Raw genomic sequence first — 27,817 nt, 5'->3', positions numbered from 1 at the left:
CCCCCTTCCATAGCCCAAATGCAGTTTCATATAAAGGCAACCATAATTGTTCTAATCTGGTATAATTTTAGGAATTCATTACAAAATTTAAAAGCCATTATGTAAGAAAGTCTTTAGACTGTAACAATCTTTACTCCAACGTCTCCCATTGGCGGTAGATACACATGCTCGTGACAGAGTCAAAAGCATGGAAAGAGTCTCCTTGTACCATTGTGGGTCATACCCCTTAGTAGTCTCACATCTATATACATCTTTCTCGGCTTGTTTAGAACTTTTCCCCATACATCCTAGGAAATACAGAATAATGCTCCACAATATGGGACTCAATCTATATCTAGTCTTAGCCTTTTAATGGGACTCAATCTATATCTAGAACTTTAAAAGCCCCAAAGTATGTGGCATCTTGATCTGGATCCAATAGTGAAGGGTTGGATACCTCGATACTTATTTCCTCACCAGATCGTAGCTTAAAAAATCCTCCAACATTTATGGAATAAAAATGGAATTCGGAGTTCCCTGACCAGTATTTGGTGCTACCTCCTTTCATCAGGGTATGAGAACTTGGGATTTTGATGCTGGTTTTAGTGACATACACCATCAGCTGAAGATACTCTGTGGCGAGGTCTCCTGAAGTTTCATGATGTCGAAAGCAGATGTTGGCATACAGGAAATAGAAGCCATCTTGGTTGACTATTAGTTTTCCATTGCTGAAAGTCATGTTGGAGATCTTGGCCCAACCTCGGTCATGGTACCAGGAGGACAAACTCACTTTGTGGGAACCTGAGGACAGGAAAGGCATATGATTTAAAATCCACCCCCTTCAATGAGAAGGACATCCTCACGATTCCATGAGGCTGAAGAAAAGCGTAACTGTTCTTGTTCCAAAGGTAGAATACTTTCTCAGAATTTATTTTCTAAAAGGGCAGAAATACATTAAGATGCCTTAGTGCTCTCTGCTAGGCACCTGAGAGAGTACAAAGACAAAAACTTAGTTTTCCTTCCCTAAAGGTGCCTACAGTACATGACAAATGGGTATGGTATGTGTTCAGTTAAGAAGAAAGTCATGAACCTTGAAAATAAAGGTGCAGATAATTGCTATGAGTATTCAAAGGAAAGAGAGTTCTTCCCAGAAAAATCAAGAATGACCTTGTTGGATTGTTACGGAGCCTGAGAACTTGAAATGGAAATAGATACAGGATTCAGCCAACAGAATCAGAAAGATCATTTAAGGTTGAAGACAGAGAGTAAGCCGAAGGCAGTTGATACAGAAAAGCAAGAGACAAGCATAGGAAGAGAACTTCCAGACTTTGCTTGATTCAAATATTCCCAAATCCTGTTCAAGGACGGTTTACTTCCTGAAGTCCAGAGGAGGTCACTAGAGCGAGCCTGAGAAGCCATTAAAGATACTGTGGCCTCCACGACCCACTTTTGCACACTTCTTTCTTTTTCATTGGAGGTCCCACCTCAGGTCATCCAGATGAAACCATCCAGAGTGTAAATATCCCCCCAAATGTAAATATCATTCCAAATGTAAATATCATCTCAGGGTTTCAAGTGAATCAAGAGGCGACTGCAAAATTATTCATCACAGTCCCACAAACACTAGTGAAGTAATTCCTCCAGACTGGTAAATAGCCACCTAATCCATTCACAGACCAAACAAAATTCAAGATGTTTCCCATCTAAAATTACCCCATGTTTCTCTTTTCTTACCTTCTTCCTGTATTCAGTCCTTCTCTCAACTCATGACTTGTCTTAGAGTTTATCTCCAATGATGACTCTTAACAGAGAGAAGCAGAATGACTAAGGTAAAGTCTGCCCTCTCAGTGGGTTGGATCTATTAGTGTTAGACCAAGGGCTAAAAGGTGCAGATTGGACAGGCCAGAAAAGAATAGGCAACGGGGAGAGGAGAAAAGACAGGAACCTTGACCACATACCACTTCCACCATTAGCTAGTCAACTGGAAGGAGTCCATATTCCCTACTAAACACGTCTTTATTTTTATTCATCCACTCATCCATTCACCAATTCATTTAGTTGATCAGTCATTCAGTAAATATCTGTGTGGGGGTTTCTATGGGGATTCACTCTACCCATAATTAAGAATTTTATCAAGCAGTATACCCTTGAGGCACTTAGCACTAATAGTGGAGAAAATAAGAAATAGGCATATAAATTGGAAAACATAGTATCTTCATTGCTGTATGTCCCACAGCACTTGGTTGAAGTTCAATTAGGCAACAGCTAAGTGAGCGTTGCAGAAATGAATGGAGACCAGGGGCACTGAGCCCAATGGGGGGACACTGGAGCCAGAGGATAGGGAGGACTTCAATTAAATGTGGATGAGCTGAGAAAAGGGAGAGAGGGTAGTGTCAGAGAGCGAAACTGTTGGAGCAAAGAATGGAATGCACACGGCATGCAGAGCGTTAAAGGGAGGAGAGCTATCAGTACGAATGAATGTGAAAACTCAAGAATAGAGAAGAGTGGAAGACAAGGAAAGAGAAATACACTGTGATCCAGTTGAGTTTCCAAGACTCAAGCCTGGGTTTCCATGGCTAACAAGGTATGCTGACAACCTTGTATCCAAGCCCCTCATCCCCTATGATCAGTGTAATTAGGCGCTAGGGAAGAAACGTGTCCAAATTTTTAGCCTGAGCCGCCCCCTTAAGAAAGCCTTGTAGTCTGGCTTTGCAAAATACTTCCCAATGCATTTTATTCAGGAAGATTTGCAAATCCATAAGCTAACAGTCAATAGAAGGCAGGCTCTGACTTTTTTCTTGTGTGTAAATAAATATAAAACAGAGGCCAAAAGAACATGCAAAATTAAAGCCACCTTCTTCTGAATAATCCAGTACTGGCCAGAAACTGGGAGATACATGGACTCAAGGAGCTTTTGGCTCAGCCAGAGGAGCAAACGTTATTTTCTTAAATGGAGCATACATGACTTCATTTCACTTACAAACTCAATAACCGTCGGAAAATAACTGGGAGTTTTGCCTTGTTTTTTGGCAATGACTTGATGCTAGGTGCCTGAAGAGAGAGCTTTATAACTAAAACACGCTTGCTATTGCCAAACAGACTTTGGCACACGGTGTAATGTAATATTTATCATATGCCATTTAAAATGAACTGAAAAGATAAATGCAGAGTACGTTCATAGCACAAACAGCTGATCGGTATTAATTTGATTGCATTTGCTAATATGCAAAACAGTTTTCACTCAGAAAATTAGTGTCACTTCAATGGACGGCGCACATCCACATGTGCAGAGAGAAAATCTGTTTATGAAGCAGATCTCTGGGGCAGGAGAGAGGGTGGAGGCAAATGTGCTACCAACCGAGTCGCTGGCTTCTCAATTTCCACATCTGCAGTCAGGGAATATGGCTCCGCGACCCACACTATGAGAGTGATGGCGAAATCACTATGAAAACTTGGGTCTTTTTTTTTTTTTTTTTTTTTTTTTTAACTCCAAGAAAAACTAGCCTTAAATCGTTTTTGGAACAGAGTGGAATATGCATAACCATTTAATAAAACTCAAATAATAGTAACAAGTGGCATTCATGGAGTGCTTACTAGAGGCCAGCCTCCCCGTGCGCATGCTCCGACCTAGCCTCGTTGAATCTCCACGGCCATCCAGTGACTCTCCATCCCCGTCAAGAAACTGACACACAAATGATACTTGGAATCTGTATGAGGTCACACAGCCAGTATGTGGTGCGATAGGGCCCCATACCCAGACCGTCAGACTGCAAGCCCCTTCTATTAAGACTGCAGGAATTTACTTCTTACAAGAAAATAAGAACATACGGGCTCTGAATTTTTTTCCCTCTGACAAAGCCAGCTGGCTACAGGGTAGGAATATGATGGCCTGTAGTGTAAAAACCATGGACTTGGGAATCAGCTGGAGTGGAACTCAATTTCTAAACCTACCACCCCTGTGATCTTGAGTAGATAAATTATGTGGAACTCAGTTTCCTTGTCCACAAATCTGAATGATAATCACTTACCTTGCAGGGTTGTGGTAAGAGCAGAGGTAAGGAATACAGTGAAATGCCTGGTACATATTTTATGTTGAACAAATGGCACCATAATAATAATGATGACATCAACTGACACTCTATTAAATAATGTTCTTTTAACCTTTTGGATGTTCACCTATCCCCACCTATCTGGTAGAGAGTCCCAGTGGGGATTACATGGTGGGCTAGCTGGGACATTGGTTAGGACACAGCTGGACATCTGTAGGCACAGAGCTCTGGGTTTCCTCATTTCTAAAAGATATTCAGCTCTCCAGTGCATTGAGCTAAATTCTTATCCAGAAAAAGTAATAAGCCCTTGGGGAAGGAGCGTGTCTCCTTTTCTAGAGGGCTACTGCCTCTTAAACATTACTCTGTTAAGACCCTACCTGGAATTCTGCAGGACATAAATCACACACTTCATAGGCTGGGGATGGGGATGTACCAATGTTAGTTTGGGGAAATACAGATGAACATAACAAGGGACAGCCCTTCCCAGTTCTGCAATCTCAACCGGCAGTCATTAAAAATAAGCACCCATTTTGATGATCTGAAAATGAAAAGCAATGACGTCCTTCCTGGCAGAGCTGACAATAACTGTTTCCACAATAGAGATCATCAACTCAGTACCAAATGATCCTTCTTCTGGTCAACAAGTTAAGGGCTCTCAAAATTTTAGTAACCAGCTAATAATAGTTTTGAGTATTTAATTGGACTGGTAAAGGACTCTTGAAATCTTTTTCAGGCTGGATGCAAACGGAACTTACCTGATGGGATGTCAGTGGCATTAATAGTGAGATGAGCAAAAGGCTGAGTATGAGGCTTGCCCCTCCTGGCCAGTTCTAACCATGAACCTTCCATCATAGCTGGAGAGGAGAGAAACCATATTAGCCCCAAGAACACTGACCCTATATGATTTCAAATATTCATGCAGAACCATGCTTACCTTTCTCTGCTCTGATGTGCTGTGATCTAATATGTTGTAACTCCTGAAATGAAAAGACAAAAATCTTTTTAAATATTCACTCTTCTAGTCAAGACATAAGAATTTAGGACTGTTGGACGTAATGATAAATTCATCTTTTTTCCTTCAATGCCAGGCATGTGTAGGCAGTGAAATTCTTTGGTGTTCTAGGTAACTATCAAGAAAAATTCAACCTGGGGTGCCTGGGTGTCCAACTCTTGGTTTCGGCTCAGGTCATGGTCTCAGGGTGGTGAGAAGACCTGTGTCAGGCTCCATGCTCAGTGGGGAGTCTGCTTGAGTTTCTCTCCCTCTGCCCCTCCCCCCACCTGTAGGCTCTCTCTCTCTAAAATAAATTTAAAAATCTTAAAAAAGAGATGTTCATCCCAAAGAGTTATGTCCATATGCTTCACACACATACCATCTAACAAAATACTTTGGACAAAGAGGAAATAAAAGACAATGTACATGATAAAACCTAGAATAATTAAACATACTTAAGAATTTGTATCAGATACATAAATGAAGATGAAGTTAACTAGGAAAATAACAATTACCACAAAATATATGACCCTCTTAAATCTTTAGGGAAGCTCTTTTTATGTCTATTTCATTAGTGAATTCCTGCTACCACAATGAAGTTCAGTTCACAGGAAAGTGAATGATGCCTAGCTCCCAATGGTTAATTTTTTATTTAAAAAAAAAAAAATCAGTGTATTTAAAGTACTGCACGGGAGACTAAGAGCTTCTACAGTATCAATAATTAAGTCAAAATACTTCCACCAATAGAGGTTTAGAAACTCAAACCAGGATGGGGTGTCTGGGTGGCTCAATCTGTTAAGCGTCTGCCTTTGGCTCAGGTCATGGTCCCAGGGTGCTGGGATTGAGCCCGGCCTCGGCTCCCTACTCAGCAGGAAGCCTGCTTCTCCCTCTCCCTCTGCTCCACTACTTGGCTCCTGCTCTCTCTTTCAAATAAATAAATAAAATCTGAAAGAAAGAGAGAGAGAAATTAAGAAAGAAAGAAAGAAAGAAAGAAAGAAAGAAAGAAAGAGAAAAGAAAAAGAAAAATAGAAAGAAAGAAAGGAGGGAAGAAAAGAGGGAAAGAAACTCAAACCAGAAAAAGAAAGAGCCCAAGTCTGAAAAGAGCACAGGTAATTGCCTATCTCTATTTGAGCCCTGAGAATGAAGGATCTGATAGGTAAGTAACTGCATACCCGTTTGAATCCTGACCCCAGCTACCACTAACTATTAAGATGGAGTGGGTGAAAACGTCAGATCTAACGTCAGTTCAAATCCCTATCAGCCACCTACCTGCACTAAATATATTAATAGAACCTCTATCATAAGGCGGGAGGTTAAGACTAAATGCATGTAGGCACTTAGCAGAGTGTCTGGTACTTCAAATACTTAGATACTAGAAACACTCTTGGGAGAGTCCTAATTTCTCTGTTATTGGGATGGCCATCCATACTAACCATTTCCCACCCCTCTGCCCCCAGCCCCATCCTGGGATGTTTAAAAGATTAGCCATATAACCTAAGTTCTTTGAGTATCTCAAGAGAAGGGCTTTGAGATAGATAGATAGATAGATAGATAGATAGATAGATAGATAATAGGTGAATAGATAGATGATGATAGATAGGGGCAAACACAACTTCAACTGTTAACAACTGGAAGGATTCTAAAAACACCATTGATTTTTCTCTCTGCCTTCAGGACTCCCAAGAGAGCTAAGAATCTATTCTATTTTTTAAAAAATTTTTTAAAAATTTTTTATAAACATATAGTGTATTATTATCCCCAGGGGTACAGGTCTGTGAATCACCAGGTTTACACACTCCACAGCACTCACCATAGCACATACCCTCCCCAATGTTCATAACCCCACCACCCTCTCCTTACACCCCTTCCCCTGTCCCCCCAAATCTATTCTATTTTTAAAGACCCTTGGAGGAGATAGCACAGCTGTTTTCTGTTACCTAAAGAAGTCACATTGTGACTACCTTTTACATCCAGTGCTCATCCAGGGCTGCCTTCTGCCCTTGCCTTGGCCCAGGGTACTGCCCTACCAAATGCTGGAGCATTGCTTGTAGGAAATTCTAGGCAAATTGTGGCAGCCCTTTTTGAGTGGTGCCATGCAATGGCCCTTTCCAGGCCTTATTCTTCCCTCTCCATCCAAGATTTATTTTTCTCCGTAGCTGATCTCCAGTCTCCCAACTCTCTTCTTGTGACTTCTCGATTCCCAGTGGTACTCTGATTTCTGGAATTTCCTGGTTTAGTCTCCCCTGTATTTATAACAGAGATTTGTAGATGCACAGTGTGTATTTATACATTGTGTGTATCCTTACATATTTGTATATACAGTATATCTTTATAGCTTTATATAAGTGTATGTATGTACATGTACAATGTATCTTTATTCATTATATATACATTTATAATAGAGATACAAACTGTATATATATTTATACATTTACAGAATGTCTTTTTTTAAAAGATTTTTATTTATTCGACAGAGAGAGACACAGTGAGAGAGGGAACAGAAGCAGGGGGAGTGGAAGAGGGAAAGGCAGGTTCCCCCATAGAGCTGGGAGCCCCATGCAGGGCTTGATCCCAGAACCCTGGGATCATGACCTGAGCTGAAGGCAGACGCTTAACTACTGAGCCACCCAGGTGCACCTACAATATAATATGTCTTTATATATACTGACTCTCTTATATATACAATGTTTCTTTACCTGATTATTATCTCTTAAAATTTTGAAATAGGATCCTTGATGACAGATTAATTCAGGAATATAAAGCTGCCCTTCATTTTTCCCTCTAGGCCTGATTTGTCTCATCAAAGGGAAGGGGGGGGGGGGGGAAGAAGCAAAGCTAAGTATGGTTTATGTCTCCAAATGTCTGCTTCGTGCTTTTCTATGGAGAAAAACACACCTTTTATTGAGAAACACAATGGGAAAGCTTATGTGCCAGCTCAGTAGTCCTCAGACTTGCATCACAGTCTACCAGAGGGCAGGTTGAAACCGAGTTGCTAACTCAGTAGGTCTTGGGTAGGGCCTGAGATTCTGCATTTCTAGCAGGTGAGCTAGTGCTGGTGGCTTAGGGCCTCAATATGAGAACTGCAAAGCCTCTGACATCCATGAAGATTTCAGAGATAGGCCAATCTGACACTGTGTGAAGGTTGAGACCCAGGCAAAAGCAGCAGCTGACTAAAGTCACTGACTAAATGAAACGGGCAAGGAAAGTTTGTTCTTTCCCACCTGATAAAAAAACTTCTCCCTGCCCACTTAAGGAGTGGCTCCTAGGTCAGAACTGTCACAGAAACTTTTCATTACAAGAAAATTCAATAACCAGGACCATTCAGAAGCACTTTCAATGACTGCTAAGAAAGAAAACAAAACAAAACACAACAAAAAACCCAAATACCAAAAACAACACAAAACAAACAAACAAAACAAAAGAAACCCTAATGTGTCCTGATCAGGACAAATTAGAACTCTAACTAGAGACCCCATCATGTAATGCTGCTTTTGTGTTATACCCATTCTTAGGTACCCCAAAGTTGCAATCCCTCTCAAACCCTATAGAGAAGTTTCCTTGTGCAAAGGCAGTACATGGTATGTCTACGACCTGAGGCTACCAAAAATTGTACTCTTATTATCTGTTCCTGTATCCCTACCTCACTCCCAGTTTTTTGAACTCGAAATGATATGCATAGATGTCAACCATAAACAGAACATTTTTCTACATCTTGGGTGCCCCGGCCCCAACTCCACTTAGTCCAATAGTGACTTGGTGTTTTTTTTTTTTTTAAAGGAATCTCTCCAGGTGGTTCTAATATAGGGCCGGCATTGACAAACATTATTACTAATTGAGTTCTCCCATGAATGGCTGTTTGGTGATGTCTGTATTTGGCCATAGATTTATTATATTCTCCCAACTTATATATATATTCCACATATTCATGCTGAAAATTAAATAATCCCTTACACGCATAGCTAGCAGAGTATTTTCCCTTATATTAGCATATTTGATTCTTATTAGAATCAGAGGCTGGGTAATTATCACTACGCTGATTTTTCAGACTGGGAAATAGAGGCTCAGAGAATAAGGGCTCTCCCCATAAAGCAGGGACTTCAACCTCTGCCCCTGACTCCTCTTTCAGAGCTGTACGTCCCTGTCCCTTTACAAATGTCACCAAGCCCATGCCTGAAAGCTGGCAGAAAAGTCTCAATGGTCCATCATGGGGCTCAGAACGTGCTACCCCAAAATATAAGGCCTCAGCCTATTGAATACTTAAAGCTGAAGGAATTTGAGGAATGGCAGGTGCAGGAAGGACCCTCTGACTCATCTTTCTCCTCGGAAGCAGGTCATAAGACCCTCGCATGAGAGGCGCCCTTCTCCTAACTAGCGGAAATGAGCGTCCTTAGCTCCAAGACGGAAGGACACTAAGGAGAACTGGGAGAAGCAGGCCTTGTTAAGATTTCCCCAGTTTACTAACCATAGCTCAGACTCTTCTGTCGTGTCACATTTTTCCCTGCACCTCTCCACTGTCCATCAAACCTAGTATAAAAACCAGTCAGGCTAACCATTTCCTCAGGTCTTCATTTCTTTAGGAAACATACATTCAATACGTGCATATGCTTTTCTTTCTTTTTTTTTTTTTAAGATTTTATTTATGTATTTGACATAGAGATAGAGATTACAAGTAAGCAGATGGAGGGAGAGGGAGAAGCAGGCTCCCTGCTGAGCAAGGAGCCCGATGCGGGGCTCGATCCCAGGACCCTGAGACCATGACCTGAGCTGAAGGCAGAGGCTTAACCCACTGAGCCACACAGGCGTCCCTATGCTTTTCTTTTATTCATCTCTCTCTTGTCAGTCTAATTTATAAAGCTCCAACTGGAGAACCTAAGTGGGGAAAGGGGAAAAGATCTTTTTCCCCCTGGATGGCACCTGGATGGTTTAGTAGGTTAAGCATCTGCCTTTGGCTCAGGTCGTGATCCCAGGGTTCTGGGATCAAGTACCGCACTGAGCCCCCTGCTCAGGGGAAGAGTCTGCTTCTCCCTCTATCTCGCGCCCCTGGTTGTGATGTCTCTCATACTCTTTCTCTCTCTCAAAAAATTTATAAATAAAATCTTAAAAAAAAAAAAAAAAAGATCTTTTTTTTCTTCCCCTATGCCTGCCAAGAAATCCTTAGGGGTTTTTTTTCCTCCCTGAAGTAAAAAGTCTGAAAGGAGGCTTATCTTCACTGGAGATCTGACTGCCAAGTCCCTGCAGGTTGTCTGGAAAATCTGACAAAAAAGAGCCTTGACATCAGGAAATATGGTCTCAGAATTTCCAGGGTCTTCAGAAAACAGGCTCAGAGCCCATGTTCAGGGTTTGGCTGCTGAAGTGCTCAAACCAGGGGCCTGCAGACCCCATGATGGGCGTCGATCTCCAACTGTGACTCTGCCGAGTCCACACTCAAGGCAGGAGCTACTCTGGTTTGTCATTTTCCTCAAAGAACAGATACTTGGCTATGTATATGCCAAGCATGGATCTTTCTTGAATGCCCCCAAAATATTTTTAATTTTCAAGATTATAGGAAAACCCTTCTAAAGGAGAGTTGCAACTTCACCCCAATTGACAATCCCATTTATTTTCTAAGCAGCACATTTGCATTTATTTTCATCCACTTTAGTCCTCCACTTCTGTCACACTAATTAGAGTGTCTTAAAATGTACGGTTCTTTATTCCCAGATCTTATCATTCAGACATTGCTTCTGGTTTCTTTGAATTCAAAAAGTTCTGATCATCTAATCTGCGGAAAACACTACAAAGAATATCCCAACTTCTCTCCTCTGAATGAATTATTCAGATGAAAGAGATCTTTTTTTAGAATATTATGTGTGTTTATCTTATTTTAAATCCAGTTGTAAGTTAAAAAAAAGTTCATCCTGTGCATACGTGGTCTACACGATCATAAGGAAGAACAGGTAGCTTTGCACACCTCCCAGCAAACAGCCTTTAGCAGGAGCCAGAAACAGTTTCCAAGGTGAAAAGCTGGGCAGAGTCCTCCTTGCAATTCTCTAGAAGGTCTTCGCTAAGAGCCACAAAAGAGAACCCGATAGTTGCTCCTCAGGAAGACCAGCGATCTGCCTTCTCAGAATACAGCATGCTTAGCAACTGTCATGCAGGGAACAAAAAGAATTGCCCCCCCCCACCCCCCGGTTTCTACAACCTACCCCTGACAACTAGGATCATTACCTAGAAGTTACTAAGAAAACTCACATGAATGAATGAATTCATTTTATGGTCACATTGTAACAAGTAGTCTTCTCAGCAAAATTATGCATTTTCAGCAAAATTAAGCATAATTTGGACTTCAATTATGATGGCTTCATTTAACCCTTCAAAACAAAAAGGAAAAGCTAACTACTGGTAGGCAGCCAAAGAAATTGCTGTCAATAAAATGGAAAAAGAAACCCTCTGACATATTGCCACCTAGTGGACACCGTCTAGCATTGACTAGCCTGGGATACCACAGCCCTCCTTTGCAGATTGGAAATTGCTATCGCCCCCACTCTAAAATCTAAAAACAATAGAGCTGAGGAAATTTCACAACATTTAAAAAATCTTCTTATTGTGGTATTTTCCTATTTAAACTGCACTAACTTTTCATCTTTGCTGTCAGAGTACATCGAATAGACAAGAAAACAACCGATATAATTTTGTTTTTTATTTCGACTTTTATTTCACCCATAGAAAAATGTTGCGATTTCACAATTTCTCCGCCAGGAAAGAAAGCGCACAAAAGATCGATGTGATTGTGTAACTGTGGTCTCTAGGATTGCTTCTTTTCAACTTCTCCCGAACTCAACATCCAAGAAGCCCAATGCTCAAGAGTGTGGTAGGGTGAATTTGAAGAGTGCAGACCAGGTCTTCAGGCTATCGGCACAGGCTCTTTCGAACATCTTCTACAATGTTTTAGGGTCTTTCACCAAACATAAGGAGGTGGGAGACATCTCAGAACTGGCTCAATCTTGATAAATCAAAGGCACTTAGGAGAGATTGTACTCTATAAGAATAAATACAAACACCTATGAGTATTTTCAGCTCCTCTGGGGAGTTATGAAAATTTTGCTCCGGGTAATTTCAACATTGACAGCAAATGTTAAGCCTGCTTTGGCAAATTCAGTTGGACCACTGCCCCAAACCAGACTTCAATAGCATCCCGATTCAAGAGCGAATGTTATTAAAATGGCCTTATTTGCTTGATTGCTGTGTTTTATAATCTTACGAAATGACAGGAGTGGATTGAAGCTCCCACTGAGGACATTCCTGGCTGTAAAGATTCCCCGAAAAGGTCAAGTTGCTGGAGGTTGAGCTTCTGAGACTGAAAATCCCACCTGGGTGTGGTGACGTGAATTGTGCGATCCAGGCAGTGCCTGTCAGTCGGAGCCTGTCAGTCAGAGCCTGGAAGAAGCAATTTGTACAGCCAGATGCTTCGGAAACCACTGGCACCCGCTCATGGCTGAGGTCTCAGGTGGCTGCCTCCCTCTGCGGATAGGCAGCTGCAGGGACATCTGGCTGGTTGAACAAGGTTTTAACACCCCGTTTGCCGGATATAATACAGGGTTCATTCACTTGTTAACATATGTAATGCATTCGTTTTAACATCTTAATGATACCCTTCATGTAATTCTTCTCCAACCAAGTTACAAGAATAGTGTATTCATCAGCCGAGTTAGCACATGAATGCCTCACATGGGTTGTTGCTGAAGATGAATAGCCAGTTTCGCATTCTTGCAGAGAAGTCCTGCGGACTTGGACTTGCAGCACGTAAACAGTAGTGCAGAGAGCCTCCCCTGACTCTCCACCAAGTGCAACTGCCTTCCTTCAAGCTATCAGGGTTTCTCATTAGGATCATGATAATAGCCTCCTCCCTCCTCTCCCAGTCTCTTGCTGGCCTCAAACGGACCCATTGCTGCTGGGGCACAAGGAGGGCATGGTCCTTCTCTGAAAATTCTGCAGGAGCTGCCCACAGGCCTCAGGAGCAAGTCCATGTTCCTCCCTTGGGCTTCGAAAGCTCTGCAAGGTGTCTTGGTTTCTGCTTCAGGCTCCCTTGCTATCCCTCCCTGAGTCCCCAAACCCGACTCCTGAGGCCACTGTGGGGCACCCCATGTGCCGGCCACCCAGAGCTACTTACAGTCAGTCCCCACTGCAAGTATCCTGCCCTCCTCTTCATACCAACATGGTCTCCAAGTGCTCTCTCGGAGACACGTCTTACTGTCTTATCGGTAGCTCGTCTTTATTTATAAAGTTTTTTATTTGCCTGGTATTCTTAGTTTGCAAGGGACAGAAAGCCTACCCACTCACAGAAAGGATACCCAGGTGTTGTGCAGCAGTTAAAGGGACAGCATTAATATAGATGTCTCGGCCCCTTACTTCTCTCCCTCCTTGTAATCCACAGGATGTGGGGGGACAGTTTATAGGCACCTGGATGAAGAGGGGACCCCGTAGTTCCTCATGAACTGTCCATGGTAACGGTTTAAAATAACCTCAAAGTGAAGAACTTCAAGAAGGGGATCCACTGAGCATGCTGTCAGCTGAACACATGTCAGGAAGGGTAGAGCAGAGCCTGCAACACTGTCCTCCAGGGCACCAGGACAGGAGAGGAGCAGTGGTGAGGTGGTGCCCCCCCGGGGTGGGGGCAGGGAGAGGTGAGAGGCAAGGGGAGGAGGACTGGCTCCAGGGGCCCAGCTAGCAGCAGGGGGAGGAGCCCACGGATAGGGCATTGGGTCCACTAATCCTGAAAGGAAGAGCCATCTTTGATTCATTTGCAACTCTACATTTTGATCCCTAAAATTCTTTATTTCTTAATATGAACTACTGATTCACAGAATTCACCCAGACCCAAAGTTTTCTCAACACAGATTCTATCCACAGCCCATACCCCCAGCACCCCACCTCTTAACCTCTTAATTTGTTTTCCTTCTTAACTAAATCAGCCACCACCAACCCATGACCACTTCTGGAAATTTCTCAGTGAAGAACTTTACCAAGACGTGTGTTGGTGTCCTTCCACCCAGGCACAGTCAGCATGGGCTCGTTTCTCCCGGAGGAAGTCCACTGATTGGAAAAGACACACTTTTGCAAACAGAGAATGTACTCTCCCCTCCAAAGGGCTGAAGAAGAGCATGCCCTTGTTTTCCTAGAACCGAGTGATGCTTTCCTGGCAGTGTGCTGGCTATGCTGGGAAGAGAAAATTAGTTTTTATTGTTTAACCTTCATGGTTTAAAAGAGAAACCTTCTGCCACAGTTAAGAGTCTCCTAGAGTTTTCGTAAAGTAGCCTTATGACAGCAGTATTAGTCTTCATAAAGAGCCCAATCTTAGAATGTCTTGCACTACAGTACTCGGTTACAAAGTTTAATCTAAGGGCCCGGTGGAGTGACTGCGGCGTGCGTCTTGCATGAGGTGTGCTATTTACCCTGTCTCTGATTTCTTCTGCCACTTGAAACAGTAAAGCCCCCTTACACTGGCAGAGCTCTGACCTTCACAGAACCTTGTAGGCTCTGAAAAAGGCTCACAAACGCTCACAGACCCTCCCCAAAGTACTGAATTGCTGGGAATACGATGCTAAGGGGAACAGAGGTACCAGGCCAGCCTCTGTGGACAAATGAGGCCAGGAAGGAAGGGACAGGGTGGCCAGTTAGGGTCCTCTAACCTTAAGATCCTTTAATGCATTCATGCCCCAAAGGCAGAAACTCACCCCTCCAAGAAGTAGGACAAGCATCACACTTGGGAGTGACCTCCAGCCCTCTGGGAATCTTTCTGGCAGTAGCAAACAGATAGCCATCGGACAGCACCAAGAGCAGGCATGAGCAGAGCTCACTACTCTTTAAACCGGTTCTTCAAACTTGCACTGAGCACCTACTGCATGCCTGTCACAGGAGAGAAAAACTAAACCTCACCCAGTCCTGGAAGGCTCACATTTGAGTGCGTCAGCCCCACACCAGGCTCCTGCCATGGATGCCGTGTGTGACAGGACTGAATAAAGAAGCTCTGAGCACACACAGGAGAAGTTTTTAACCCAAAGGTAGGCAGGCAGGCATCAGTGGGGTGGGGGTGGGGGTCTTCTTTAAGAAGTAATGCCTGAGCTGAATTTTGAAGACAGAGAATCAATGACACGGGAAAGGCCTAGAATAACATATAAAGGACCACACGCAAATGCCCATTTTTCATTCACTCATCCATCCATTCCACAAAGTTTACTGATGGCTGCTGGGCGGGGGAGAGCAGGCATCCTACGGGGGTGCTAAAGATGCTGTGTTTCCAGGAGAGATATCATCTTTGCCTTCACTGTGCTTTGGGTCCCAGCAGGGAAGCGGAGTGGGGAAGGGCATAGACCGGTTAGAGAACTTCTAGCATTTTACCATGGTAGGGCCACTGGGCACAAGCTTGTTGTGTGATGGAATGGCACACAACATAATGAGCCTGGAGAGGCAGAGAGGCTGGAATGAGGGCTTCCAGAGCACAGAAGACTCTGCATTATATGTTCAGCAGCTCAGACTTTATCTTGTTGGTTACCAGGGTCCACCAAAGGATTATTTTTAAGCAGGAAAGTAAGGGACATGTTCAGATTTACATTTTAGAAGTCACTCAGCTGTGCAGAGAATGGACTAGAGGCAGTGAGACCAAAGATGGGGTGGCCACCTGTAGTGACCCAGGCAACAAATGGTGCTAGTAACTCCTGCATTAAGGTGACAACAGTAGGGACTAGGCAGCAGGAGCTGGAGGTTCTGTGAGGAGGCAGAGTTCACAGGATGGGAGCCAAGTCAAGAGTTAGTGATGGAGAGTGTGAGATGATCTTCTGGCTTCTGGTTGGGGTGATGGAGATGATGGTATGGTCCTTCACCATGAAAGGTTCAAGTAGATAAGAAGCAGGCATAGGCACCGAGAGAAAGAGGTTCCAAGCCCGCCAAAACTTTGGATGAATATGAGTCCCCTGATTTATAGTCATCATTATCATATTTACCACCACTGCCACCAACACCACCAACACCACCAACACCTAGTGTCCTCGAAGGGCAAAGACTGGGGAGTAGGGCAGCAGCCTTATGATGAGGAAGCAAAGTGAGATCAGAACTCTCTCAGACCCTGAATCTCAAAAGGTTCAAACAAACATCTGTCTCATCATCTGAGCTGTAGACAGCTCTCTGCAACTTTCAAAACCCACTTTTCCATACCACAGCCTTGTGCCTACTCTTCCCATCCACCACTAAATTCACCAAAGGCTTCCCTGTACCCTGCTGGCTCTCACATCTTCTTAGGATGCTTCGTATACCTCCTTGGTCCCAGGGGCTCTCTCCTTCCCACCCTGAAGCCTTCCTTTAAAAACAGACTAGTCCTTCTCAGAGAGGGTTTCTGAAATCACAAAGTCTACTCCTGAATTACCAAAATTTTTGTGACCAATCTGGTTTATTTGCTTATTTTTTTAAGCAAGGTCCCCAAGGGATTCTTAAGATCAAGCAGGTTTGGAAAACACCATTCTAGGGAATATCACTCTCCAGTTCCACACGTTCTATCTCCCCTAAGATGAGCCACTCTGTGGGGAGCAATCCAATCTCACCTTTGCTACCTTCCCTTCCAGCCAAGGACCCTGAGTTTTATCCACTCCTAAAACTGTAGGTCAAGATCCCCAACCACACAATTAGATGCTCTCTTCCAGGTATGTCTTTCCTTATCTCTACCTCTTTAAGAATGTTGATCCAAAATATCTTTTCTTCCATCCTGGGATACTTCTAGCACACAGATAAGCCCGTCTCTGATGATGCCACTCACTGTTACTTTCCTCTTGCAAACCCTCCTACCTTTTGCCCTCGATCTTCCTAAGATTGAGCATATCACAGCCAACAGCCTATTGTTGGGCCAAAGGCAGTAGTAGATGGCCTTGGTTTTGTAGGAAAATTCTGTGGGTCTTACTTCAGCTTTCCCATAAAGACAGTTTTCATAAATGCTAAATATGATTGGGGTTGATTGAATTGCAGTTTCCAAAACTGTTACGGCGCAGAAGAAATCCCATTGGAAAACCACTACATGACTAACATCTTGATTTGGGAACACCAGTGTCCCCAAACCCCAAGTTTCCTTGTGGGTTTACAAGAAACTTGCTTGGGCTACATATGCATATACAAAGGAAAAGTGATAATGAATGGGGTTTAATTTTCCCCCTTGTGTTTGTTATGTGTGTATTTAACTAAAAAGCAAGTGAGAGATAATGGTATATAACAACTCTAGAGAAATGACGCTAATGATTACAATTCCATAAGCAGTTAAGATCTACTCAAATTTTAATTGATTTCTTATGTACTTCAGTTTTTAAAATGGGAATAGTGTCCTTGTAATAATTGACATGAGAATTCTAAAGGATCAGCTCTCTGTATGGAGAACACAAGCACTTCATCAGATAAACTTTTTGGCTTTAAATTAATGTTCTTGAATCCATAAAACCTACTAAAAACTGGGTAGGTGACAATCAAGTTTCATTCAGAGGTTCCATATGTGGATCTAAACAAACCCTTGAAAGCTCCTTCATAAAATGCATGCCGTTAAATCCACTTTTAAACTTCTCTCTCGCTCTCCTGGAATCCAAATAATCCTGAAGCACTTTAACCCTTAGAAAACAAAATCTTAGCCGGCCCAATTATTCATAGACTTATGTATTCATGGAGTTAACTCTGCTCGAATAGTGAGCCTGCTTTCCTGCCTAAACAGGGTTTAGTGAGTATTGGAGACTGGCCACTGTCCTCCAGAATGCAGCCTCTCCTCTTCCCAGTGAGTGATGGGCAAGCCCCTTCCTCAAGCCTTGGTGCAAATGGCTCCTCAGCCCAGAGATAACATTTTGCTGCCTCCCTTACAGCCAGGTGTGGTCTTATGAGTTACTTCCAGCCAAGAGGATGCTACTAGTGGTATCTCAGCACCCAGGTACCCCTCTTGGCCTTTTCTATCCCTTGTCTCTGTCTGGAAATGGCAACAAATGGAAAAGCCAACTTGGGCCAAGAGATGGAAGGTAGGAAGGTACCAGCTGATAATAGAGGAGCCTCCCTGTTAGCCCTGGCCAGCTCACCCCCGGATTCTTGCACAGGAGAGGAAAAAACTCTGCCTAACTTAGTTCATGAATCAGGGTTCTCTTGTTACAGCAGGTAGACTGTGACTAATTCCTAAGGGATCAAAGCATTGAATATCTTTGGGCACACCATTCTTCATAGAAGGAGAGAGTTCTAATTTACACTGTCAATCCTGTAGGAGATGGGACCAAATATTTACTGGTCCCCAGGGATTAAAACGAGAATTCCAGGTAAGCATTAATTGTTCAATAATGATGGCTTTGGTTTTACTCCCCATTTTCCAGTAAGCTTTTGGAGGCTCGGAGGCTTCCTGAGTCCAGAAAATGATGAGTCAAGAATATGCCAACAAAAGATAGCTATTCGCAGTCATTATCATCTTTGGCTTTTCATATTCTGTAGTGAAACTGCAGAGACCAGAGGAAAACATGCCTAAAGGGAGAAGTCTGGATGGAGAAAACTTTCAACAAAAATCATCTGTCCTTTTGTATCTATACTGAGGCCTAAGTGCCTCACGTTACAATATTAATTATTATCAATCATAACATTGGTGAAGGCATCAGATGAATGAGAACCAGGCTAGTGGTTGATTGACCCAGTCTTCTTTAAAAATAGTAGTTCACAGAGCTCCGTGTCATCAATCATTTATTTGTTCTTTTCCTTCATTCTCGAGACTATGTTACGTGTGACATATTCAAGTGTGAGCACAATAGCTGTAGTTCTTGTCCTGATGGGAGTTTGCAGATTCATTCTGTGACCTCTGTGATTGTATGGTTCTTTCAGGAAAAAGTTGTAATGCTCCCAAGCATTTGTTACCACTAGATGGGTTTTGATCCTTCAATAATGATTGCGACCTCACATGTAATTTTGTTTTACGGGTTCACTCGATATCTATATTAACTGAAGTATTAAATAAGATATTCCTGTATATTAAGTACATTATAGAAGAGTCACAAAAATATTTTAAAAGCTAATATTAAAAAATCCACACACATGTAAATCTTTATGCTGCCTTCCCACATCCTGGGGGGCAATCTTGAGTATCTCCCACTAATCTCTCTCCTCCACATCATTCTTCGAAATACTTTTCATAGTAAGTTTCAGCAAGTTTTTCACCGACAGGTACTCCATGTGAAATCAACAAAAGGGCATCATAAAATCACGCCGAGTCACAGCAAGGAGTGCTCAGAATGTATATTTAGTACCTAAACACATGGTTTTTCACCGAGACTGGCCGAGAGATCTAAGGGTCAAGTGCCCCTAGCTTGGGCCTGAGCTCACCACTCCACTCCTCAGGCTAGCAGAGGCCAGAGAGGCTGCCAAAGCTGGAAACAAGAATTGCTTTATAAATTGGACACCATATTTGTGCTAGTGTTTTCTTTATTGCCATAGACTGTTATGATAGACTTTGTAAATTGTGGTTGGTAGGACTGGATCACTAAGAGGCTTTCAGAGTTCTGTGCTAAAGGGGAAAAAAAAAACCAAGAAAGCCTAGCCACAAACAAAAAAAGGGGGAAACACAGCATTACTTGTCTGACCAAAGACAGGCTGGGTAAACAGCACTTTTGCACACATATAATGTAGTATTGTGCTTATGTCTAGCATTTGTTACCACTAGATGGGTTTGATCCTTCAATAATGATTGCGACCTCACATGTAATTTTGTTTTACGGGTTCACTCGATATCTATATTAGAACTAAAACTAAAATACAGACCTACTTATGAATGCCAGATACATCCATTCTATTTTCAGCATTGGCAAGAGAAATGTGAAATCTGATTATTTTGGCAAGATGTAGAGAATGTCATATTAACCGATAATTCTCATCAAAGGACAACACAGCTGGCAAATCACTATTTGGCGAGTGAAAGAGAAGAGTAAGTCCTTGGATATAGGAGAAGTTATGGCAACAGGCCTAGCACAGTAAGTGCGCTTAATAAACACGGCTTGATTCTAATGATAAGGTATGGGTAATGTTCGTCTCCTTCCTAAAGATCCTCTTGTCTGGGGGAAGAAGTGACATCTTCTACCTCCAAAGACACATGGATATATCATGACAACTCCTTACTCCTGGAAAAGGATTGCCTGTATGTAATGTTATTACCAATGAATAATGGGTAAAATCTTATAGCTCAACAACAAAACAATGTGCTATTAGCAAAATAAAGTTCTCCTCATCCTATGAGTCATACTAATCTGTAAATAAATAATATGAATTATTATTAATAAACAATGCTAATCTGTAATTATACTGTAATAATACTAATCTGTAATTAAAACCGTGTGTCTTTGGGGCACCTGGGTGGCTCAGTGGGTTAAAGCCTCTGCCTTCGGCTCAGGTCATGATCCCAGCGTCCTGGGATCGAGCCCCACATCAGGCTCTCTGCTCAGCAGGGAGTCTGTTTCCCTCTCTGCCTGCCTCTCTGCCTACTTGTGATTTCTGCCTATCAAATAAATAAATAAAAATTTAAAACAAAAACAAAAACTGTGTGCCTTTAATGAGAAGAGTTGATTTTTCTTGTCTGCCCACAGATCTTTCTCCTTTGTCTGGCCAGGTACTGAATCTCTTATAACGGTGTTGCTTATTTGGAACGAGGCACCAAATCTGCAACATGCTCCTAAAATAGTGAAAATTCTGCCGTTATTGCTCATTTTAAAGACAAACTGGTCTGTCATCCTATGTAGACAGTCACTTAGAAAGTGCATAGGAAATGGGACAAAGACCAGGTGTTAAGTTCTGATCAGGCAGGTAGGGGCAGAAACTGAGGCAAGAGAAGTGGCCCCAAATACTCTCTCTAGCTGGGCTTTGTTTTCACTTAGGACATGAGGTATGTCTGTTACTTCTTAAAAATGGTAAACAAATCCTTCCAGTGCCATATTTGAATCATTCAGACTATGCCCACTGATTTAACATAAGGTTATACTGTACTAAATTACATGCACACACACATTCACACCCATCCCATAAAATCTACTCTGTGGTGTTTGGTCTCCCACAGATCAGGGCTTTGCATAGGTACGTCTTTACTTTGTAAATGTCTCTGTAGAGTTTTTTAGTATTATCTCCATAAGCTTTTGCCTGTGCCTTGTTCAGTTTATTTTTAGGGCTGTTTAAAAAATATGAATGGAATTTTTCATTTGTTTTCTACTTGTTTGGAATGGGGACAGCTAGTGATTATTACTTACTAATTTTTACAAATGGATTGATGTTGCTTCCAGTCTTTTAGTTCTTTTGAGTTTACCCCAGTATACAATGCAATCTTTGTATGCAAATCTTGTCTTCTCCATATATGTGTATGTATATATACACATATTTTCTTATTTTATTTCCTTGTGATTAGCTAGTATATTCTGAACAATGTTAATGTGGGGGAACTAGGCATCTTTGTTGTGTCCCGACTTTAAGAAAATGTTTCTGTTTTTCATCATTAGCTAACTTTTTGTTTGGGATGTTTAGAAAAACATCAAGAATACATCCGGTTCTGTTTTCTAATGGATTTCAAACATCAGAAATAAATATTAAATCTTGTCATTCTCTTCTTTGGTATCTAAGAGATGCTAATATTTTTCTCTCTTGACCTGTTCAGATGAATTACTTTTGTATTCCCCTAAATAAAAGTTGATGATATCTGTTTTTCTTAGTATTTTTTTTATTTTCAAATTATTTTGGCTGATTCTGCTTATCCAGAAGAAAACCTGGAGGATAATTTTTAAGAATGAGGACACTGGTGAAATTAACAACTTATCTCTTCATTGTAAGGAGGTACAATGTGGTACACAGAAAATTAGGAGACGGTCATTTACTTAACCAGAATTACCTGAGTTAGGGGTTCAGTTTTTAACTAATAGATTATCTCTAGTATATCTAAATCATTGTTTATAGATAGATAACCCAGTATTTGGGAGATGGGATAAGAAAGTAGACCAATGAAAATGAAACATAAAAGAATAAAAATGAATAGATTAGCAGAGTTGCTGTTTATATAGCTCAAAAATTAAATAAATATATTAAATAAATAAAAAGATCAAATTAAGCCCACAGTTTAAAATATGTATTTGCTGCATAAAGCTAAGCACCTATATACTAAATTATAACAAAAATGTAATATTTATAACCAGTATGCTCTTATAGATATTAGAGCAATATATATTTCATTGATTCTCTGATGCATTTTTTTTATATTTTAGTAACTCTGAAATTAAGATGCAAACAGAATCTATGATGATCATGTTTAATATATTTTTTAAGATTTTATTTACTTATTCATTAGAGACAGAGAGACAGGCAGAGGGCGAGGGAGAAACAGACTCCCCGCTAAGCAGGGAGCTCGATGAGGGACTCGATTCCAGGATCCCAGGATCATGACCTGAGGCGAAGGCAGTCGCTTAACCCACTAAGTCACCCAGGCACCGCTGTGTTTAATATTTTTGTCAACATTTCTTTCTTTTTTGTGATGCATGAAATACCAATGTAAGTTGAAAATTGGTGGTATCTTAGGTTTGACAAAATACAGCAAATATCAACTTCATATACAAAACAGCTTAATCTCCCAACCTCTACCTCTGGCACATACCCTTTAAAAAAAAAATGCTATTATTATCTGCAGATTTAAAAAAAATAAACTGAATTAACATGTAATTTAGATTTAACAAGTTTGACAACTTTAGGATTTACCCTAAGATGATCAGAGATAGCCCAGAGAGTTGCAAACTAGAGGCTGGGATAAAGGAGTCGATACAAGAATTCACACACAATGTGTGTGAGCAGACATGCACTGGAGTCACTGGGTTCTACCCAGCTTTTGGTGGAGTCAGTAAGGAAAATAATTCCACCGCTGCCAAATGCTCAAGTGATGTTATTCAGAAAAGCAGAACACACAGTTATTAATTGCAGTGTTTCTCACCTGGAGCTGTTGGTGTAAGAGGAGTCACGAGTGTCCCTCATCCCCACCTCCTCCCTTCTCACTCAGCTCCCATGGAAAACGAGAAGACGGACACAGAATCTCCACCTTGCCACCACATCACTTCCTGCTCTGCTTGCTAACTTCCTCACCACGGGTGATAACAACGCACCAGTTACAATTATTCTGAGCAGGGTCCTGGACCAACACATGTGGAATAGGAGATCCCACCTTTACAAAACCAAATGTCAAGGAAATAGCTATGAGTCTTGTAAACTGAGGGAATGGTTTCTAGGGCAGGCAATTCACACCAGCAAACTGACCCAGTGAATACCACAAACTATCATTGTCCTCCTCCACTGTATGGATTTAAATGTCTCCTCTTAACAAAAAAGAAAAAGAAAAAAAATCTTCTGCCAAGAATATGTGCATGAAAGTCCCCGGTCCCCATAATAAGCCATTACCAACTTCAAAAGAATTCTACTAATCTCTTACAAAAATTCTCTGCAGCTCTCTTAAAAATTATTAAAATGAAAAAGAACAGAGTCAACAACACTCAGCCAGTATTAATTTTCGTTATTAGCAGGGTCACTGCGGCCCTTGACTTATATTCCCATGTGGACTCACCTTTTGTACAGCTGCTCGGAAGGCCTGTTTAATGCTCTTACATGAATCAGGTATTAATTTTGTGTCTTGACTCTCCAGAGTTGTGTCTTGCAAATCTGGGTTTTCGTGGAGTTTGAAAATTCTATTAATGCAGTGAGTGTCATCTTCGGATATTCTATTAGGATCCATCTGAGGAAAAAAAAAAAGTCACAACGTAGAATAATTATCATTGATCATTCTGCTCTTTAATAAAGCGTGACCGACTTAAGAACAAAAAAATTCTTTCTTGCAAGAGTCTTTATGTCCTCAACAATTAATAGTGAGTACAATTACCCTCACGTTGGTGAAACATTGACTTCTAATTCATTTTGATGAAGAGCGATGATTCACAACACAAGTGTATATGTGTGACTTGTGAGGAAATGATCAAAATTGTCTGCCAATGTGTAATTCTCATCGGGGGAGGGTTGAGGATAATCACATGGGGCCAGTGCAGGTAGAGTAAGCTTTTTCTCTTTAAGTCATACCCAGCATGCTAGATAGGGTGATGAAACTCACTTGGATACTCAAAGCATGAAGCCTACAAAACCAGGTGAAATAAACACCATCGTTAGCCACCATGTTTGTCTGGCTTTTTTTTTTTTTAAACTAAATATTTTATTTATTTATTTGACAGAGAGCGAGTTCACAAGTAAGCAGAGAAGCAGACAGAGAGAGAGGAGAAGCGGGCTCCCCACTGAGCAGAAACCCCCCAATGTGGGGCTCAATCCCAGGACCCTGAGACCATGACTTGAGCTGAAGGCAGAGGCTTAACCCTCTGAACCACCCAGGGCCCCTCGCTTTTTTTTCTTAATCAATGTATATTTTAATTAGCCAAAGAAGGGGGGGAGAAATCCATTTCCTAGGGAGCCCCAAAAGCCTAAAGCCAGAAGCATAATTTCCCTTTTTGTTGAAACTCTCATCCATGTTTCTTAACCTGGTGTGGGACGTCTATCGGAGGTGATAGTTAGTGTTACACGGGGTGAAGAGGGCTGCATGGGGTGAGCAGGCTGTATGGACAGATACTGGTGGGGGGGGGGGATTCCTCTAATGTCAGGGATTGTTCCACCCAAAATATCTCCACTGAGCTGTTAGCTAGTTGTCTGCATACACATCTTTTTTTTTTTTTTTTTTAAGATTTTATTTATTTATTTGACAGAGATCACAAGTAGGCAGAGAGGCAGAGAGAGAGGAAGGGAAGCAGACTCCCTGCTGAGCAGAGAGCCCGATGAGGGGCTCCATTCCAAGACCCTGGGATCATGACCTGAGCCGAAAGCAGAGGCTTATTAACCCACTAAGCCACCCAGGCGCCCATACATACACATCTTTTTAAGTATTACTCTTGAAATTGTCTTCCCCCTCCTCCCAGGGTTCTGACAAACCCTTGTAGCAGTTTTAACTGCCAAGTAAAGGGTAGAGATAATTAACTATCAATTGTCTTAATAATAATTGTTTAACTGATTGTCATCTTCTTTCAAAAATTCAAGGTACCTCATGTGTGTTAGCTCATTATTAGGTACAAACCAGATGAAGAAAGGAACAATTGTAGAAGTTTATAATATAAGTTCAGTGAATTAATACCAGCTCTCTCAGTGCCTGGTTTATCTTAATGAAAGTAATCAAAAAGATGCACAGGTTTATTAACCAACCATCAGAAATAAACTTGTAAGTACTCTACCTATATCTGAGATTCTCGAAATGAATGATAACCTTTCAACACATGTGCGCCCACTAATACAGATTCTCTTATTTCAGTCTTGCATATGGGAGAGGTGTCCTTCACAAAGCAAAACTATTTGCAATCCGTATTTATTTCTCATATTTTCTTTAAAATAATCAGCATAATTCAGAACATGAGAGTTTTTATATTAGGAAAGATTTTCGATCACACTTTTTTTTTTTTTTTAAGCTCACTTAAGCCACTAACTTTCCCACAAAATCAGAGCAGCCTGGGCAGCTGATATGAAGGGTCACTGGGTTCAGACCTCAAGAAGGAAGAATCATGCCAAGGCCTCAGTTGGCTCACCACCAGAAATTTCTGAGCTACAGGAACAATGTGGAGACTGGAGGGAAATGCCTGGGGACCCTGAAATTGGTTGAACTCCAGGCCTGCTGACAGACTAAGGGCCATTAACCAGAAGCAGTGTTGTCCACCATGTTGTCGCTACTCGAAGTACAGTCTGAGTACTTGTAGCTTCACAGGCTCACCTGGAGCTCCTTGGAAATGCAGACTCTGCACCAGAGTCTTGGAAAGTCAGGTCCCTGGCATGCTGCTTGGGAATCTGCATCCTAACTACATCCCTAGTCCTCTCTATGTACATGAAAGTTTGAGAAGAAATGCTTTCAAATATCAAAGGTACAAATAGAGATTTTCTGCTCGTAAAATGTCTCGAAATTTCTTTGGAAAACAATTTTAATTTTTTTTTTCATAAGCAATAGCAGTTAGTACAAAAATCTTGTGACAATCATGATGACTAATGATCTGATCCAAAGAAATGTAACACAAAGATTTTGTCCCCTCTCTCTTAAAAAGTCTCCATACGCAGATGCCACCTCCGGCCAACAGAACCCACATCCCTGAGGGCAGGCGCCAACTAAATCTCTCTAGCCAAGGGCTTCAAATGTGCGCTGGAGAACCATTGTTTAGGAAGGTAACATGAGAACTAAAACATATATAAAAATCATCAATTGTTTTCCCAAAAGAAATCATGAAAGCATGGCATCATTAATTTCAATAAAGTAATTTATTTTGTCTACTTAAAAGCCATTTGTTAGAAATGTCTTGTTAACCTGCAACCAAACATCTTTCTTGCTCCAGTGTTTGTAGCTCCCCCTTCCCAAAAATGGAGACCAGGAGAAAAGAGAGGAGTTGAGTGGAAACCAGCAGACCACACACAGCAGTGGGAGTGGTGTGGGGTGAGGGGACTCTGCTCTGCTCTTATCTCCATGCTGGGAAGACCCCAGGGCAAGGTGTGGGGCATTCCATAGTGCTGGTCCAGTGGCTGAACCAAGGACTCTCCTGTCCCACACCCTCTCTCCAGACACCAGAGCCCAGAAAGGGAATTTGCATGACTGAAAAATATGCTACTTTTTAGTCTAGTTTAGTTACTCATTAGATAACTTCCACATTGCAAATTTCTAGTGTTGTAAATCATTGGAAAAGTTTCTTCAGTAAATTGAACATGCCAGGCCCTGGGCTTGATGCTGCCAATGATATAGTGAGCAAAACAGGCAATTCTTCCATCCTTGAACTTACAGTACTCAACAGAAAAACGAAGAAGCTCATAAAAAAAAAAATTCACTGTAAACTTAGTTACAAATGAATTCATTTTACCTAGAAATGTCTGAACATCTATAAACCTTGAATATCTGATTTAAGACTTTAAAAATGCATTTATCAGATGATGCAGTTCATACGAAATTAAAGTCTTTAAAACAAAAAAACTTCCTTGAAATGTAATCATGTGTAGGGTTAAATGAGGCAGGATGCTTGACATTTGTGCTACTTGGTTATCTGTTTTCTCAAACAGGCAGCCTGCACATCAGAGTCGAAGTAGTGACTGCTCTCTGGTTGGGGGAACAAACAGTCAGGGAGGTTGGTGTACATACTTGGGGTTTAGGGGAAGGAGTTCAAAGGGCAACAGAGATTGAGTTTTCTGAAAACCTTATCATGTAGCTAAACTCCAAACTTTGAATATGGTTATTTGGATGTTAAAAAGAAAAGAAAGAGAGAATACTACACGCATACATTTTACAAGCAACTTTTTGGAAGGTTTTTTTTCCTTCTTCTTCTTTGCAAACCAAAGTATGAATACTATGTGGTAAATATATAGCACAAACCGCATGCTATTTTTTTCTTTGGCAAGGTTGGTGGAGGAAAAGCCAATCTACTTTAGATCTAGTACTTTTTTTTTCTTTTCAATCTGGGCACAGGCGATCTGCAAACATTCAGGAGGCTGATTCATTTTTAACTACTCAAACAGGAGTTGAGAAGGGGAAACATTTTTTAAAGTCACTGCAATTTTTACACTATCCTGGACATTCTTCTAAATGCATATAAAACTAAATAAACTGTTTTTTTTTCCTTGAAGAATTATATAGCACCCTCCCCCAAAAAACAATAAAACAGGCTCCTTTTTCTCATTTGTTTACTATAAACTGCAAACATATTACTAGATCTTA

The 27,817-nt window shown here is 41.4% G+C and overlaps 1 protein-coding gene across 4 annotated transcripts in view; it reads right to left on the bottom strand.

Moving 5' to 3' along the window:
• Window positions 1–57: 57 nt before the first annotated feature.
• Window positions 58–27,817, bottom strand: part of TNFSF11 (TNF superfamily member 11) — a 63,971-nt gene continuing 36,211 nt past the window's right edge. For all 4 annotated transcript variants that reach the window (XM_032315013.1, XM_032315012.1, XM_032315015.1 and 1 more), the window contains exons 2-5: window positions 23,618–23,785; window positions 4,963–5,005; window positions 4,784–4,882; window positions 58–780 (exon numbers count right to left, since the gene is read on the bottom strand). In XM_032315013.1, the coding sequence (XP_032170904.1) occupies window positions 359–780; window positions 4,784–4,882; window positions 4,963–5,005; window positions 23,618–23,785 (732 nt within the window). In that variant the 3' untranslated portion in view covers window positions 58–358. The remainder of the gene's footprint in view (window positions 781–4,783; window positions 4,883–4,962; window positions 5,006–23,617; window positions 23,786–27,817) is intronic.

The sequence above is a fragment of the Mustela erminea genome, chromosome 15 (assembly GCF_009829155.1).
Source record: "Mustela erminea isolate mMusErm1 chromosome 15, mMusErm1.Pri, whole genome shotgun sequence".
In the NCBI taxonomy this organism is placed as follows: Eukaryota; Metazoa; Chordata; class Mammalia; order Carnivora; family Mustelidae; genus Mustela; species Mustela erminea.
The sequence above is the reverse complement of the archived record's forward strand: the minus strand, read 5'-3'. Positions and strand labels throughout refer to the sequence as shown.